The sequence below is a fragment of the Gadus chalcogrammus genome, chromosome 11, assembly GCF_026213295.1.
Source record: "Gadus chalcogrammus isolate NIFS_2021 chromosome 11, NIFS_Gcha_1.0, whole genome shotgun sequence".
NCBI lineage: Eukaryota > Metazoa > Chordata > Actinopteri > Gadiformes > Gadidae > Gadus > Gadus chalcogrammus.
Window position 1 is genome coordinate 2614472 of NC_079422.1, and position 13998 is coordinate 2628469.

At 45.8% G+C, this 13998-nt stretch overlaps 1 protein-coding gene across 1 annotated transcript; it reads right to left on the reverse strand.

The window, feature by feature from the left end:
• Window positions 1-666: 666 nt before the first annotated feature.
• Window positions 667-2848, reverse strand: LOC130391621 (uncharacterized). The gene is made up of 7 exons (XM_056601843.1): window positions 2371-2848; window positions 2173-2249; window positions 1841-2030; window positions 1549-1670; window positions 1226-1454; window positions 992-1138; window positions 667-917 (listed from the first exon to the last, which is right to left on the reverse strand). Exons 1-7 carry the CDS (start codon window positions 2846-2848, stop codon window positions 667-669), a joined length of 1494 nt encoding a protein of 497 aa, XP_056457818.1.
• Between the last annotated feature and the right edge of the window lie 11150 nt (window positions 2849-13998).

Sequence of the window (13998 nt, forward strand, 5' to 3'; positions counted from 1 at the left end):
CATATGCCTGTCCGTTCTTTGTCTCGTCTTCTTCGAGGGCTTCTTCGTCTTCCCTGTCTATCCTCGGGTCCTCCGTGATGACTTCTCCGAGGCCGCGTAACTCCATGTGCGCGAGGAACCTCGTTTCCCATAGCTCATAGTTTTTCTCATCGCCGTCGAATAAAAGTCTAAACCATCTTTGGCCTGCATGACTGGGCCCATAACCTGTTGCGTTAGACATTATTCACAGGAGAAAAACACACACGACCGCCATCGTCTCTTTGGTCGGGGAACTAACACGGACCGTTTATTCTGCGCATGATCACATGAAATTAAACAGTGCACGCAGGCACGCATGCTCATATAATGAAGTCTCTTTGTAGGCTACTTAAACATGGCTTTGCACCTGCATTTATATTCACTAATATACTTAACACTACCCCTTGAACACCCTACACTTCACACTTTATTACACCTCATTACTTTATTATTATTGATGCTGCTACTTATTTATTTTTATACTTATTTATTTTTATACTTATTTTATATTTTTTACTTGCAGCTATGCGTATGTTGAGGTACCAAGCCTAATAATTTTGCTCTTGTGTAGCCTACTGTACAATAAGGTGTAATAAAAGTGATTCTGATTCTGACATAAACAAATTTACAATCTGGATCCTTGGTTTTTCAAGCATCAGTGTGGCAAGGGAATCTGGATTGATGTTTCCAGATTACATCTTCCTTGGGGGGTCTCTCCTTAGTGGCAATGTTTGCAGGCCGCTGGACATGTGGTATGTCTTCCGGTGTTCTTTCCTCCCTTCTCTCCAACACGAGTTTCACAAGGTGTTGCGTGAAGTACTGACTTGTAGGCTCATAGATCTTCTTGGCTACCCATTCCTTGCTCTGTTTTGGGAACACCATACTGTATCTTGGAAGTCCTACACGGAGAACATTATTTCTTAGCCAAGTTGTTACAAACACATTTAGGGGCTTACTTATGAAATCTCAATACCTTCAGAAGTCTCTGTCTGCTGTCGGCCGACATTGTAATTGTTGTCCAGGATGGCTAGTTGTGTTCGGGCTACCATGGTGTCGTACCGAAAATGCAGTCGTTTAGGCAGATATTTTAGCATAACGTTGTGGTACACCTCCAAAGATCCTGTAAATTAAAGTGTTTCATTAGACATTGAGAGAGTGACTACATAGGTTTTAAAGTTGCATAGATCTGTTTCATAATGCTATATACCTGTATGTTTGAAGCGAGTCATCTGTTCAAGGTCTTTCAGAAGTCTTTTATCTTCAACAATATTCCGTAAAGACTTGAACACTTGAGACTCTGGCTGGAGCCATCGCTTTGTCCTTTGCTGATCTGGGTTTAGAGCAGGGTGAGGGCATGCCCACTTTCTTCCATCTTGCTCCCATGTGTGCTCCCCACAGATGTGGTGGAGGACTGAGGTCCACCGTCGCTTCAGTTCCTACAGAATATATTACATTTCAAGACTATTTGATAATCTTCTGACTGGATTTCAGTGCAATCTTTATACATTCTTTATACATTGGGGTTATTACCTCAGCACTCTCACCACAAGATGAGCATGAGAACCAAAAGTGATTGAGGATCGCCCGAATCCAGCCCTGCAGGACCCGATTTTCCTTTTTGTTGGCGAGTGCTACCAGTTTTTTCTTTATGCCTGTGTAATAGTAATGAAACACATTACCACAAATGTGGGTGAGCCAAATGTGAAGGTTCTCCTTCACAGTACAAGATATGTGGTCTTGATACATGGAAGGTCTATCAGGTTATGATTTGATGAGTCATTGAGTCACTCACAATTTACATTGTTTTGATACAACTATTTACCTTTTGATACATGCCAAAGATCAAATTCATGGTGAACATTCTGGAATTCCTCCCTCATTATTTTCCGAACTGATGTGGCCCGGTCTGTAGTGAAGAGGTCTATATCTACTCCTTCATTGAAAATTAGATGGTTGAGGCCCCTCCTACAGCCTTGGGACTCCATGGCAACTGAACTGCTAGCTTCCGTTACCTATTGACGAAAGAGAATAGAAATGAATGAATGAGCAATAGCAAAAAAACAAATACAATACACCTACTGAATAATGCTTTATCTATACTCTGTCACCCAGAGTATAGTTTCACAAATCGGACAAGCAGCATTTTAGTTTTACCTGTAGTAGTTCAAAGTGAATGATCTCATTACTGGATAGAAGCTGAAACGAATAGGTGTAATACTTGCAGCTGTAGCCTGTAGAATGTAATAGTGTGACAACATGTGAGTCCTCCTTACTATCCAGAAGAAAACATTTCCAACAGTCTTACAATCCATACCTCCATGTTATTGTATTAAAGAAAAAAAACACACCCACCTGGTGAGTCAGACCTGGCATCTCCACACAGCTCTATGGACTCGCCTTCAGCCTTTTGTCTAATAAGTCGCCTGATGAGATTCTCATGATGATCTTTGTATGCAAAGTGTACTACTGGAATAAGGTAGTCGGATTGGATGGAGTAGTACTGCGATTTCTTCAAGAGTTGCAAGTTTAGGATGCTGGCCCACTCGTGTACTTCAGTGAAAGTTGTTCCAGAGAAAAGCGTAGCAGCAGAAACAAGCAGGTTATTCTGTGCCATTCCTCTTGCATCAGGACATGATGCCCACTTGCCATGATGATTATTCAAACATGTCCATTCAATCTTTAGTTGGCTGCCTGTAGTTGTCACTTTTTTATCCGTGATTTGTGCGGCACATATATGACATGTTCTAAACAGTTGCATGATGCTAGACTCGTTCACAATCCATTTTCTTTCATCCCACACCCCTTGCTCTTCTGTGTCCATTTGAAGCATCTCAGTTTCCAACCCAGTCGCCAAGAAAATACGTTGACGGTGTACGTTTCCATGAACACTGGATACGTAGCATTTCAACGTAAAAAATAGCGTGTTATACCTACAGTATCCACGCGTGCCGCTGTGGAGGCGGGTTTCGGGGTTTGGGTTTCACGGCTTTCGCGGCAAATTGTGGACACGATTGTTTAGGGGGGGGGGGGGGGGGAGGTAGACTGTTGTTGACCGGGGAGGGGGGGGGGGGGAGACACGTTAGTTGAGGGGGGGGGGGGACGACACGTTTGTTGAGGGGGGGGAGACACGTTTGTAGGGGGGGGCACGCTCGACAACGAGAGTTGGTTTTTATTGAACGCTCGACAACGAGAGTTGGTTTTTATTGAACGAGACTTCAACACGGAACAGCTGCACGAAACGATGGTCACGTCACTCTCGGTGACGGTGTCGACAACAATGAACACACGAACAATGTTAATAGAACAACACACAACCACATAACATCCCGAACCCATTAACCCCACTTAATCCTAACAACAAAACAAGTTAACAAAAGCCCCATTTGTCAACTGACAACCCCAATTCCCAGAATCCCCCGCGGCTCCGGAACACGGCGTAGCTTATATTAATCTTTATTATCTGAATGGGAAATGCAATATTTTAGGAGAGATACACCATTAAACGCGTTTCTAATGTCATTTCTAACGAGAAATGTACATTTTCCTTACATAATCTTCAGTCAGTGAATGTGTATGATCTTTATTAATCTTTATTATCTGAATGGGAAATGCAATATTTTAGGACCGATTCACCGTTAAACGTGTTTCTAATAACATTTCTAGCGAGAAATATACTTTTTACTTCCATAATCTTCAGTCAGTGATTGTGTCTGATCTTTAGTTTTATAGTTATTAGGATTTGATCGGCTCGCTCGCATGTTTCAACGACGTCAGGTTGTTAGGAATAGGGACGCTGCTTTCGCCAAACTAGCAGCTCACGTGCTTCCTGCGTTTGTGTTATTAAACTGTTACTTTATGTAACTTTTAATGGTATCATCTTGTTAGAAACACGTATATCTGAGAGCCAACCCAGTCGCCAAAAGCATACGTTGACAGTGTACGTTTCGTGAACACTGGATTACGTCGCATTTCAACATAAAATAGCGTGTTATACACACACGCACGCACACACACACACGCACACGCACGCACAGACACACACAGACACAGACACACACACACACACACACTGCACACGGTGTATTTCGCTGCTAAAACAACAACACAATTCCCTCAAATATTATTACTAAAGAACCGTTTTCCAAAGAACGAAATGTAAACCAATGCATTCTGAATGGGAGTGTTTCTCCGATTTTTCCATGCTACACAGAACGAAATGTAAACCCATGCAAATAAAGACTTCATGGTCATTATAATTTAAATATCATTTATCTCCTGAGTGTGTTGGGTGGTATTCTATTTTTTTCAATGGGGCTGCATCCAGTCACTTGACCGTCATGGTTGCTATGGTGGTTGCTATCGACCGCCCCCTCTAATCCTTACATGGCTCTAAAAACCACGCGGCAAAGGAGCTGCCGTAAATTGTGTTGTTTTTGTCGTAAACTGGGGTCCGACGGTTAAAAAATAGACAGATATTCCGAGGTATCCTTAAAAGGCAGCTTGGATGTTTTTATTTTCTGCAGTTTAGACTTCTTCTATAACCTATTTTTGAAAGCAAAACACCAAGTTCATTGATTTAACGAGGCAGGGTTATTTGAAACAATTTATTCAATAAATATTTGTGAGAGGTCATTCCTTCTCCTGAGTTTGCTTCTTATTTATGTCTAGTGTACACCCCTACTATCCAAAAGCATCCCCCCCCCCCATATGGATTTGGAGAGTTGTTGCCACGTCCCAGTGGTGGAAGTATCATATAATATGAAAGAGGGCATTCAATTATACTACAATGATCAATTAGGAGGCCGAAGCCCTAAAGGAAGTGATGCAATAGGTGACTGAGGCGAGAACATTTAAGTAAACTGTACCTTGGGGTCTCTTATATATCAAAGGGGGTTTCAAAGGACGCATATACGCTTCAACCTGTGGCTCCAGCCCTACAGGAAATGACTCAGCAAGTGCTCCATCTCGTTGCATCTGCACCCAGCGGCTCGCTTGCAAGATTTTGGCCTGAAGTTCTTCCCAGACCTATACCCTAACAGTCCAACATGCATATCTGAGAATCAGGCCTCTCTTCAATAATGACAAAATGTTATGAGAGAAATACAGATTCACTTTTTGTTATCTCATAAGCGGCGTGGTGCCGGCTCCTTTTGACCTTTTGACCCCAGACTTCAAAGACGTGGCCACAGGCCAGCTGTGTCTACACACGTTAAGCCACAAATGTACACCTCCATCCCACAAAAAATGGGGCCTAGAAACTAACCTCTGTCTTATGTACAGTGACTGTACTGTTGGAGGTCACGCCCCTTTTCCGGCCTTTTCGAGATAGGATGCTAAAATGTTTACACACATTTCCTGGGGCCCCGAGAACGACATATCCAAGATTTGTAGTTCTAGCCCATAGAGAAAAAAAGTTTTCCCAAATGGACTGTCATTTGGACAAAGCCCCTTCAGAAGTGTTGCCTGCGAGACCTAATGGTTCAGAATGTGGTGGAAAAACAGTTTTTGAGATAGGAAGGTCCTACCGCCCTGAAATTTGAATACCATATTCTAGGGCCTAACTGGGACCCCCGCACCGAAACTTGGCCCGGTCGGACCCCGAGTGCAGGAAGGGGGGGCCTGGACTTTCATAATCTTCGCTCGGTGAATGTAAAGGATGTTTGGTCGGATGTTATGACGAAGAATCATAATGTGAATGGGAATATTCTATTAATGTCTTGATATCATCTTTCGTCTCAACACTTCTGCTGCAGCCGCTTAAAGTCTCACTCCGAGAACCTTAAAATATGAATCAATCCATTAGAAGTATGAAAATATCTTCCCGGTCGTGCAACAGGGCAAAAAAGGTGTCCTTCGACATCTACGTTTCGAGACGATTGCAACAGTGCCACACATGATCATATTTGAATATGTTTCGGGGTAGTAATTAGCTGTCGATTTTGGAGGCCTTTATCAATAATGACCAGCTATAGATTTGCTTCCCGATGTAGATTTTTGACAAATTACATGTTAATTAGCATCTACACGTTAAGCTGAGTCCAATGAGATCAAGCTCGCCCTCTTGCTACATCGAGATCATGTCCTAGACCTAGGTGTACCATGTAAAATACATGTTACCATTAGCTAGAGTGTCATGCTTGGTGTCATTGGACTCAGCTCAACGTGTAGATGCTACATAACATGTCATTTGTCACAATTTTTTATCGGGAAGCAAATCAATAGCTGCTCATTATTGATTAAGGCCTCCAATTTCGACAGCTAATTACTACCATTAAACATGTTCTAATATGCTCATGTGTGGCACCGTTGCAATCGCCTGGAAGCGTAGATGTTGAAGGACACCTTGTTCGTCCTCCTATGCCACCGGGAAGATATTTACATGCTTCTGATTGACTAATGAATTGATTCAGCTATTCCCCCAGAAGTCTGGGGTCAAAAGGTCAAAAGGAGACGGCACCAGCCCCGTTGAAAAAAATAGAATACCACCCAACACACTCAGGAGATTAATGATATTTAAATTATTATGACCATGAAGTCTTTATTTGCATGGGTTTACATTTCGTTCTGTGTAGCATGGAAAAATCGAAGAAACACTCCCATTCAGAATGCATTGGTTTACATTTCGTTCTTTGGAAAACGGTTCTTTAGTAATAATATTTGAGGGAATATTTTGTTGTTGTTGTTTTAGCAGCGAAATGCACCGTGTGTGTGTGTGTGTGTGTGTGTGTGTGTGTGTGTGTGTGTGTGTGTGTGTGTGTGTGTGTGTGTGTGTGTGTGTGTGTGTCTGTGCGTGCGTGTGCGTGTGTGTGCTTGTGTGTGCTTGTGTGTGCTTGTGTGTGTGTGCGTGCGTGTGTGTGTATAACACGCTATTTTATGTTGAAATGCGACGTAATCCAGTGTTCACGAAACGTACACTGTCAACGTATGCTTTTGGCGACTGGGTTGGCTCTCAGATATACGTGTTTCTAACAAGATGATATCATTAAAAGTTACATAAAGTAACAGTTTAATAACACAAACGCAGGAAGCACGTGAGCTGCTAGTATAGCAAAAGCAGCGTCCCTATTCCTAACAACCTGACGTCGTTGAAACATGCGAGCGAGCCGATCAAATCCTAATAACTATAAAACTAAAGATCAGACACAATCACTGACTGAAGATTATGCAAGTAAAAAGTATATTTCTCGCTAGAAATTTTATTAGAAACACGTTTAACGGTGAATCGGTCCTAAAATATTGCATTTCCCATTCAGATAATAAAGATTAATAAAGATCATACACATTCACTGACTGAAGATTATGTAAGGAAAATGTAGATTTCTCGCTAGAAATGTCATTAGAAACGCGTTTAATGGTGTATCTCTCCTAAAATATTGCATTTCCCATTCAGATAATAAAGATTAATATAGGCTACGCCGTGTTCCGGAGCCGCGGGGGATTCTGGGAATTGGGGTTGTCAGTTGACAAAAGGGGCTTTTGTTAACTTGTTTTGTTGTTAGGATTAAGTGGGGTTAATGGGTTCGGGATGTTATGTGGTTGTGTGTTGTTCTATTAACATTGTTCATGTGTTCATTGTTGTCGACACCGTCACCGAGAGTGACGTGACCATCGTTTCGTGCAGCTGTTCCGTGTTGAAGTCTCGTTCAATAAAAACCAACTCTCGTTGTCGAGCGTTCAATAAAAACCAACTCTCGTTGTCGAGCGTCCCCCCCCTCAACTAACGTGTCTCCCCCCCCCCCCCCCCCCCCCCCCCCTCCCCGGTCAACAACAGTCTACCTCCCCCCCCCCCCCCCTAAACAATCTTGTCCACAATTTGCCGCGAAAGCCGTGAAACGCAAACCCCGAAACCCGCCTCCACAGCGGCACGCGTGGATACTGTAGGTATAACACTCTATTTTTTACGTTGAAATGCTACGTATCCAGTGTTCATGGAAACGTACACCGTCACGTATTTTCTTGGCGACTGGGTTGCAGTTTCACAATCATCTGGCTGTTGAAAAGTGAAACAAAGGAATACTTACAATTATAGTGATAACTAGAAAATGCATTTCCTGCAGAAAATGTGCTGTAGTGCAAAGTGAGGTTGAAAATATGTTTTAATAAAGCCACATAGATTAAGACATAAAGAAATGTATGTCTTATATCAAGTGATGGGGTTTGAACAAAAGTTCAAAAGTCTAAATGGAGTAAACAATGTAAACATTTAAGAAAATGGAAATGGTTGAAAACAAATAGAGTGACAGCTGAATGAAAAGCGCAAAGCATTGCTAAAAATGCAGAAATGTAAAATAAGTGTGTGTGTGTGTGTGTGTGTGTGTGTGTGTGTGTGTGTGTGTGTGTGTGTGTGTGTGTGTGTGTGTGTGTGTGTGTGTGTGTGTGTGTGTGTGTGTGTGTTTGTGTGTGTGCGTGTGTCCCAATCTGTCAGGACAAACTGACCAATCTGGCAACACTGCTGAACGTCCGAAAATATTAAAAAAATCGGAAAAAGAAGCGCGCGATTCCAAGCTATTCTGAATATTTTAAAATTTGAATGGAGTCTAGGTGAAAGAAAAAAGAAATAATAGTTGAGCGCTTCATGCAGCACTCACCTAATAAACATTGTATCACCACAAGTAAGGTAACAATATAGTAACAATATAACTTACAGATAGTGAGAGCCTCTCCCTGATCACAGGGAAAGCAAGGTAACTCCCAGATAAGGACTTCCTTGGGGATTTATTGGATTGGATTGGTGAGGCCGTGGCTGTGGACTGGTGAGGACCAAGGATATGCTGGAGGTAGAAGGCTGGTCCACCACACCGCCAACAGCCTGTAACAAGTTGCAAAACACAACATCTCATCAACATTACTGACACAAATATTGTTGTTATGATGGCTCAGACTGCCATTTCAACGGTGGTTCAAGCGATTATGTTATGCCTGGTCGCCTGAGTATATAATAATCTAAGATATATAATATAGGCTATAGATATCTATATCTTATATATCACGGCCAAAATCACGGCCGTATGATGCCCATGTCTGATCAAACCTCTGTGGATACCCCATCAGCGCTCTTTAGGAGACGTTACGATCAAAAAAACATTTTAAAAACGCTATTCTAGGTCAAAATACTAGTAGGCCTATAGACTAACTTCAGAATCATCGTCAAAAACATCAAGCAGCAACAACGAACTCGCTGTTTTGGTCCGTGTAACCTTCAGTTCGAGTCAGATGTTCAACCTAAACTAATCATAAACATAACGTTGTACATGATGTCTAGCTTACCCCGAGATATTCTTCGTCTAGCGTTGGTCCATAAAGCGTCGGTACAGCTGCCCTTTTCAGATGCAGTCTCTTCTGACACTTCTTTCGATGACTTGTTGATTGAGGGTAGTCCTCAGGCCGAAAGTGAAAGGCGCAAACGCGATGGTCAGCTTCCCGAAGTACATTTACAGGGGTGTTTATGTCGAACCCGAGGAATGAAAGCCACAACTTTCTGACTCTATGACTGTTAGGGGTGTTGAGAGGAAGCCGATGACAACTCCTTTCAGTGCGGTCAGTTTCTGACCGCACAAATTCTTCCCATAATCGACTGCACGGTAACCACAGCTGATGCCTTGGTTTTGAACTCGACAGAAAATGAAGTTGAACGTCTTCTTCTTATTATTATTATATATTATTATATATTATATTATTTATACATATATATAGATATACATATAGGCCTATATATATTATTATTATTATGCTTCTTCTTCCTCTGGAATATTGTCGTCAACAGATGGTCGAACTGTGTAACCAGCTGTGTAACCATCGTAACGCAGCGAGCGGAAGTTTATATGCGGTTGTGAGGTATCTGAAAAAATAGTTCCAATTAGCAACTGACACGGATGGAAACCATATATTGCGACGATTTTTTTAAACTTCACGAATGCCACTAACCATTCGGTTACTTGCACATTTTTGAAAACGAACGTTTAGGGTTGCTGGGTTGACAGGTTTGTGTATGCACACAGACAACCATTGTGAAGCAGGCAGGAGCGATTCAAAATGAGCCAAATACCCGAGAAAGGACTAATAGTTCAAATTTCGGTGTCACCCACTCTATTTCATCCTAAACAAACCAGAAAGGGGGCTCAATGTTCAAAATACCGGAATTGTCCTTTAATAAACACCCATGTCCCGTCGCTTAGCAACCGGACACGCTTACCGGACTACTTTAACGGAGTGATAACAAAGACGTGAATCAGGCAATAAATCCACTTTCCTTGACAGCGGTCAAGTTCGGTGTGCTTAAAAGTACAGATGGAGCTCAGTGGACCAATTGCGAACTACTGCGGCTGCTCTAAGTTAAACCCCAATCTATTCGGAATAAGTGTATACATGGCGATTAAAACGGACTACACCACCTCTTCTATTTGGCATAGAATCTATGCCGAACAGATAATTGTATTCCGAATGAGGCGTATATATGATCATTTTCTGTTCCGCATAGAAATCTATGCGGAACAGATGTGTCCATGTAAACGCGGCTACTGAAACACGTAATCAACGGCAAAAATCCCGCACAAAACAAACCCCGGTTACCCCGGCAACCCCCAACACGGTCTCTCTCACGTGCAAGCCCCCACCCTCCTGTTCTTCCAAGGCCCCAGCTGACCTAATGATTCTTCCCCACACTGATTGACAAGAAGAACATTGCAATACATGCACATAGAACAACTGGCATAACGGACAACGAAATACAATGCAACATATAACACACAAACTATTTAAATGTCCCAGGGTCGCTACTTTGCCTCCCCCCTTCAAAGTTCATCGTCCTCGAGGGAAGAAACAAAGTCCTGGAAGCGACCCGGCGCTCTCCCCTCCCTACGAGGCCGCGTTGGGGCCACAGGGGGCTGGGGAGAAGCGCCTGGGGGCGTGAGGGGCCCAGGAGTGTCAGGACCGGGGGCGGGCAGGGGGAAAGGGCGGGGCTGGGGGCCAAGTTGCTGACTGTGGTGATCGAAAGGGAGGGGAGACAAGGATAGGGTTAGGTGGGGACCCAGGGCCAGAACACTGAGGTGTGCGTGTCCGAGGCCCATTCGCACCGGTGCGGGGAGCTCCAGGGCTCGCTGGAGCAGGTTGAGGGTTGGCGGTGCCTCGATAAGGGGCCAACTGGTCTCTGTGGAGGGCCACCCTCCTTCCCCGAGGTGGTAGCTGGACCTTGTACACCACCTCCCCCATTCTTTCAAGGACCCTGCATGGCCCGATCCACTCGCTATCGAGCTTTGGGCATCTTCCCTTCTTTCTATGCGGGCTGTAGGTCCAGACCAGCTCCCAAGCCTCAAAGTGCCTGCCACGAGAACGCACATCATAGTTCCTTTTCTGCCTCACCCCTGCGCTCAGCAGCGGTCCCCTGGCGAAGGAGTTAACCCTCTCCAGGCGGTCCTGGAGTCTCCTGGCATACTCTGGGCTGGGAGGAACAGGGGGAGAATCGGACGGCCGGCCAAACGCCAGGTCAGCTGGGGTGCGAAGCTCCCTGCCCAACATTAGCAGAGCAGGCGTGCAGGACGTCGACTCCTGGAGAGCTGACCTGTATGCCATGAGCACCAGAGACAGATGATTGTCCCAGTCCCGCTGATGCTCAGCCGAGACAATGGCCAGCTGCTGCTCCATACAGCGATGAAATCGCTCACTCTGTGGGTGCAGGGGGGTAGTACGGGTTTTCTGCATGTCCAGCCTGCTACATAAAGCCACAAAGACACGGATTCAAAATTTCTCCAGGGACTATGTCCTCCATGGGGCTAATGCCTTCTCCCCCCACCCTGTGCCCAAGGTAAGTTACCTCTCTCCTCAGGAAATGGCACTTATCAGGATGGAGCTTCAAGCCCGCCGCAGCTACTCTCTCCAGAACCTGACGCAGCGAGGCAAGTGCTGTCTCGAAGGAGCCCCCGTGTGCCAGTATATCATCCAGGTAGACGATACACTGTTGCCGGAGAACCAGGACGACCAAGCTACGACATTTCAAGGCTCGATTCCACCGGACGCGTTACGGCAACGTTACGGCAGCGGCACGTCTTGGCCGCGGTCACCGCAGCAGATAGGTTCCACTCTAATCAATGAGACCATTTCCACAGGGCGCGGCTGCGGAACGTCTCAGCAACGTCCCAGGAGCGGCTTGCCGTGCCGCAGCGCTATCATTCCGTAGCATTTCTATTTTTGCTGCAAGCCGTTGCTGAACCGCGTCAATTTCAACAGAGCAGATCAATCAGGGCAGGAAGTGAAAAAGTAAAAGCCATAGAGCATTCCGGTTACAGCCTCGATTAATTTTTTCGTCGACATTTTGTAGTCAGTAGGAACCAAAACAGTAGGTATAGGAACCAAAGTGCCGGCGTCCGGTGTTCCCTGGGATCCACGCAAGCGAAGAGCGTCTACATTACGATTGGCTGTCAGTGTCTGGCCGCAGAAACGCGTCATAGTAATTTGCATAAAGTTCAACAGTTTTAAACTTTTTTTGGACGCTCTGGTCACTCAACTTTGGCCGCTGGTAGCGTTGGTCGCTCTTGCCCATAGAAAGTGAATGACTTCCGGCGATTTGGTAGCTCAATTTGCTTCTATGGTGTGGACGTACAGTTAGGCACCATCACCACGGCTGCTGCCCAGGGACTATCTGAGGGCTCCATGAGGCCCCCCTGCTGCATCTCCCACAGCGCCTAGTCTGCAGCCTCCTGGCGGGCCAAGGGCAGGCGACGCGGGCGCATTCTGATGGGCCTGGCATCCCCAGTGTCGATCTCATGCTGCACCAGGTGCGTCTGACCCACATCGCTCTCATTCACGGCAAAGCTGTCCTTAAACTCCGCCAGTAGTAGCCACAGCTGCTCCTGCTGTTGAGGGTCTAGTCCATCACAGTGCCCCTGCCAATTTGCCCGCACAGTAGACAGCAAGGTCTCCTCACCTGTCTGGGGAAGCTGGGCAGGGGAAGGGGCCCAAGCTCATGGAGTGGGGTGCTGGGGTGGCAAGGGAGCAGTCTGTAGGGGCCGAAACATTGACACGAGGGGGAAGGGTTTCGGGAGGAGGACTGAGACAATTGACAGGGATCGGGAAGACAGGGTGGTTGGAAGGTCTTTGCAAGGGATGAAGGGGGCCGGGGACGTGTGACTGGTCCATCTGAACTCTTGTCGGTGGGGGCCGGATCTAGGAGGTGTTTGGCGGGGCCGTATAGACTGTGGGCCCTCCTTGGAAGCCAATCGCCTCCCTCTCCAGGTCCAGCTGGCAGCCTGTGCACCGCAGGAAGTCCAGCCCTAGGATACAGGGGTCCTGCACAGCTGCTACCAACACTGGGTGGAGGACAGTCTTTCCCTACGCAGATGGACAACAACCCCTTCCCTTTCATGGGAGCCCTCTCCCCCGTGACTGTGCGGAGCTGCACAGTTGTAGGTTGGAGCACCGTCCAGGTTGGCAAAATGTCTGGCCTCACCAGGGTCACTGTAATACCCTGTATCGACTAAAGCCAAAAAGGCCACCCCCTCAACAGTGACCCCGCCTAGATCCGCCCCACCACGACAACAGGCTCCAGGATGCCGTCGTCTGCTTCTCCGGCTGCGATGATGGGCTCCTCCAGACGACGACGGCGGGGGTAAGGGGGCAACGCCTCGCGTCAAATTGCGCTTGGAAAGCTTCCCAGTCAGCCTCACCGGTGTATCTAGGCGTCTTGATGGACACCGGGCTCGATGTGAGAAAGGTGCCGCCATGTAAGTCACCAATGTAATGACTTTCACCAATGTAATGACCTTGCCGGTGACATAACCAGTGATGTTGCTAGGTACGCGTCCTGCGTCCCTGACGCATTAAAATCTGAAAGGACGCACTAAACTCACTATCCATGCGTCCCGGGGACGCATCTCATTTTCCCCATGAAAAACGAGATGCGTCCCAGGGACGCATCTCATTTTCCCCATGAAAAACGATACATTGTGAACATTAAACAACTCGTGTTTAATCACAGTAACTGGCCAA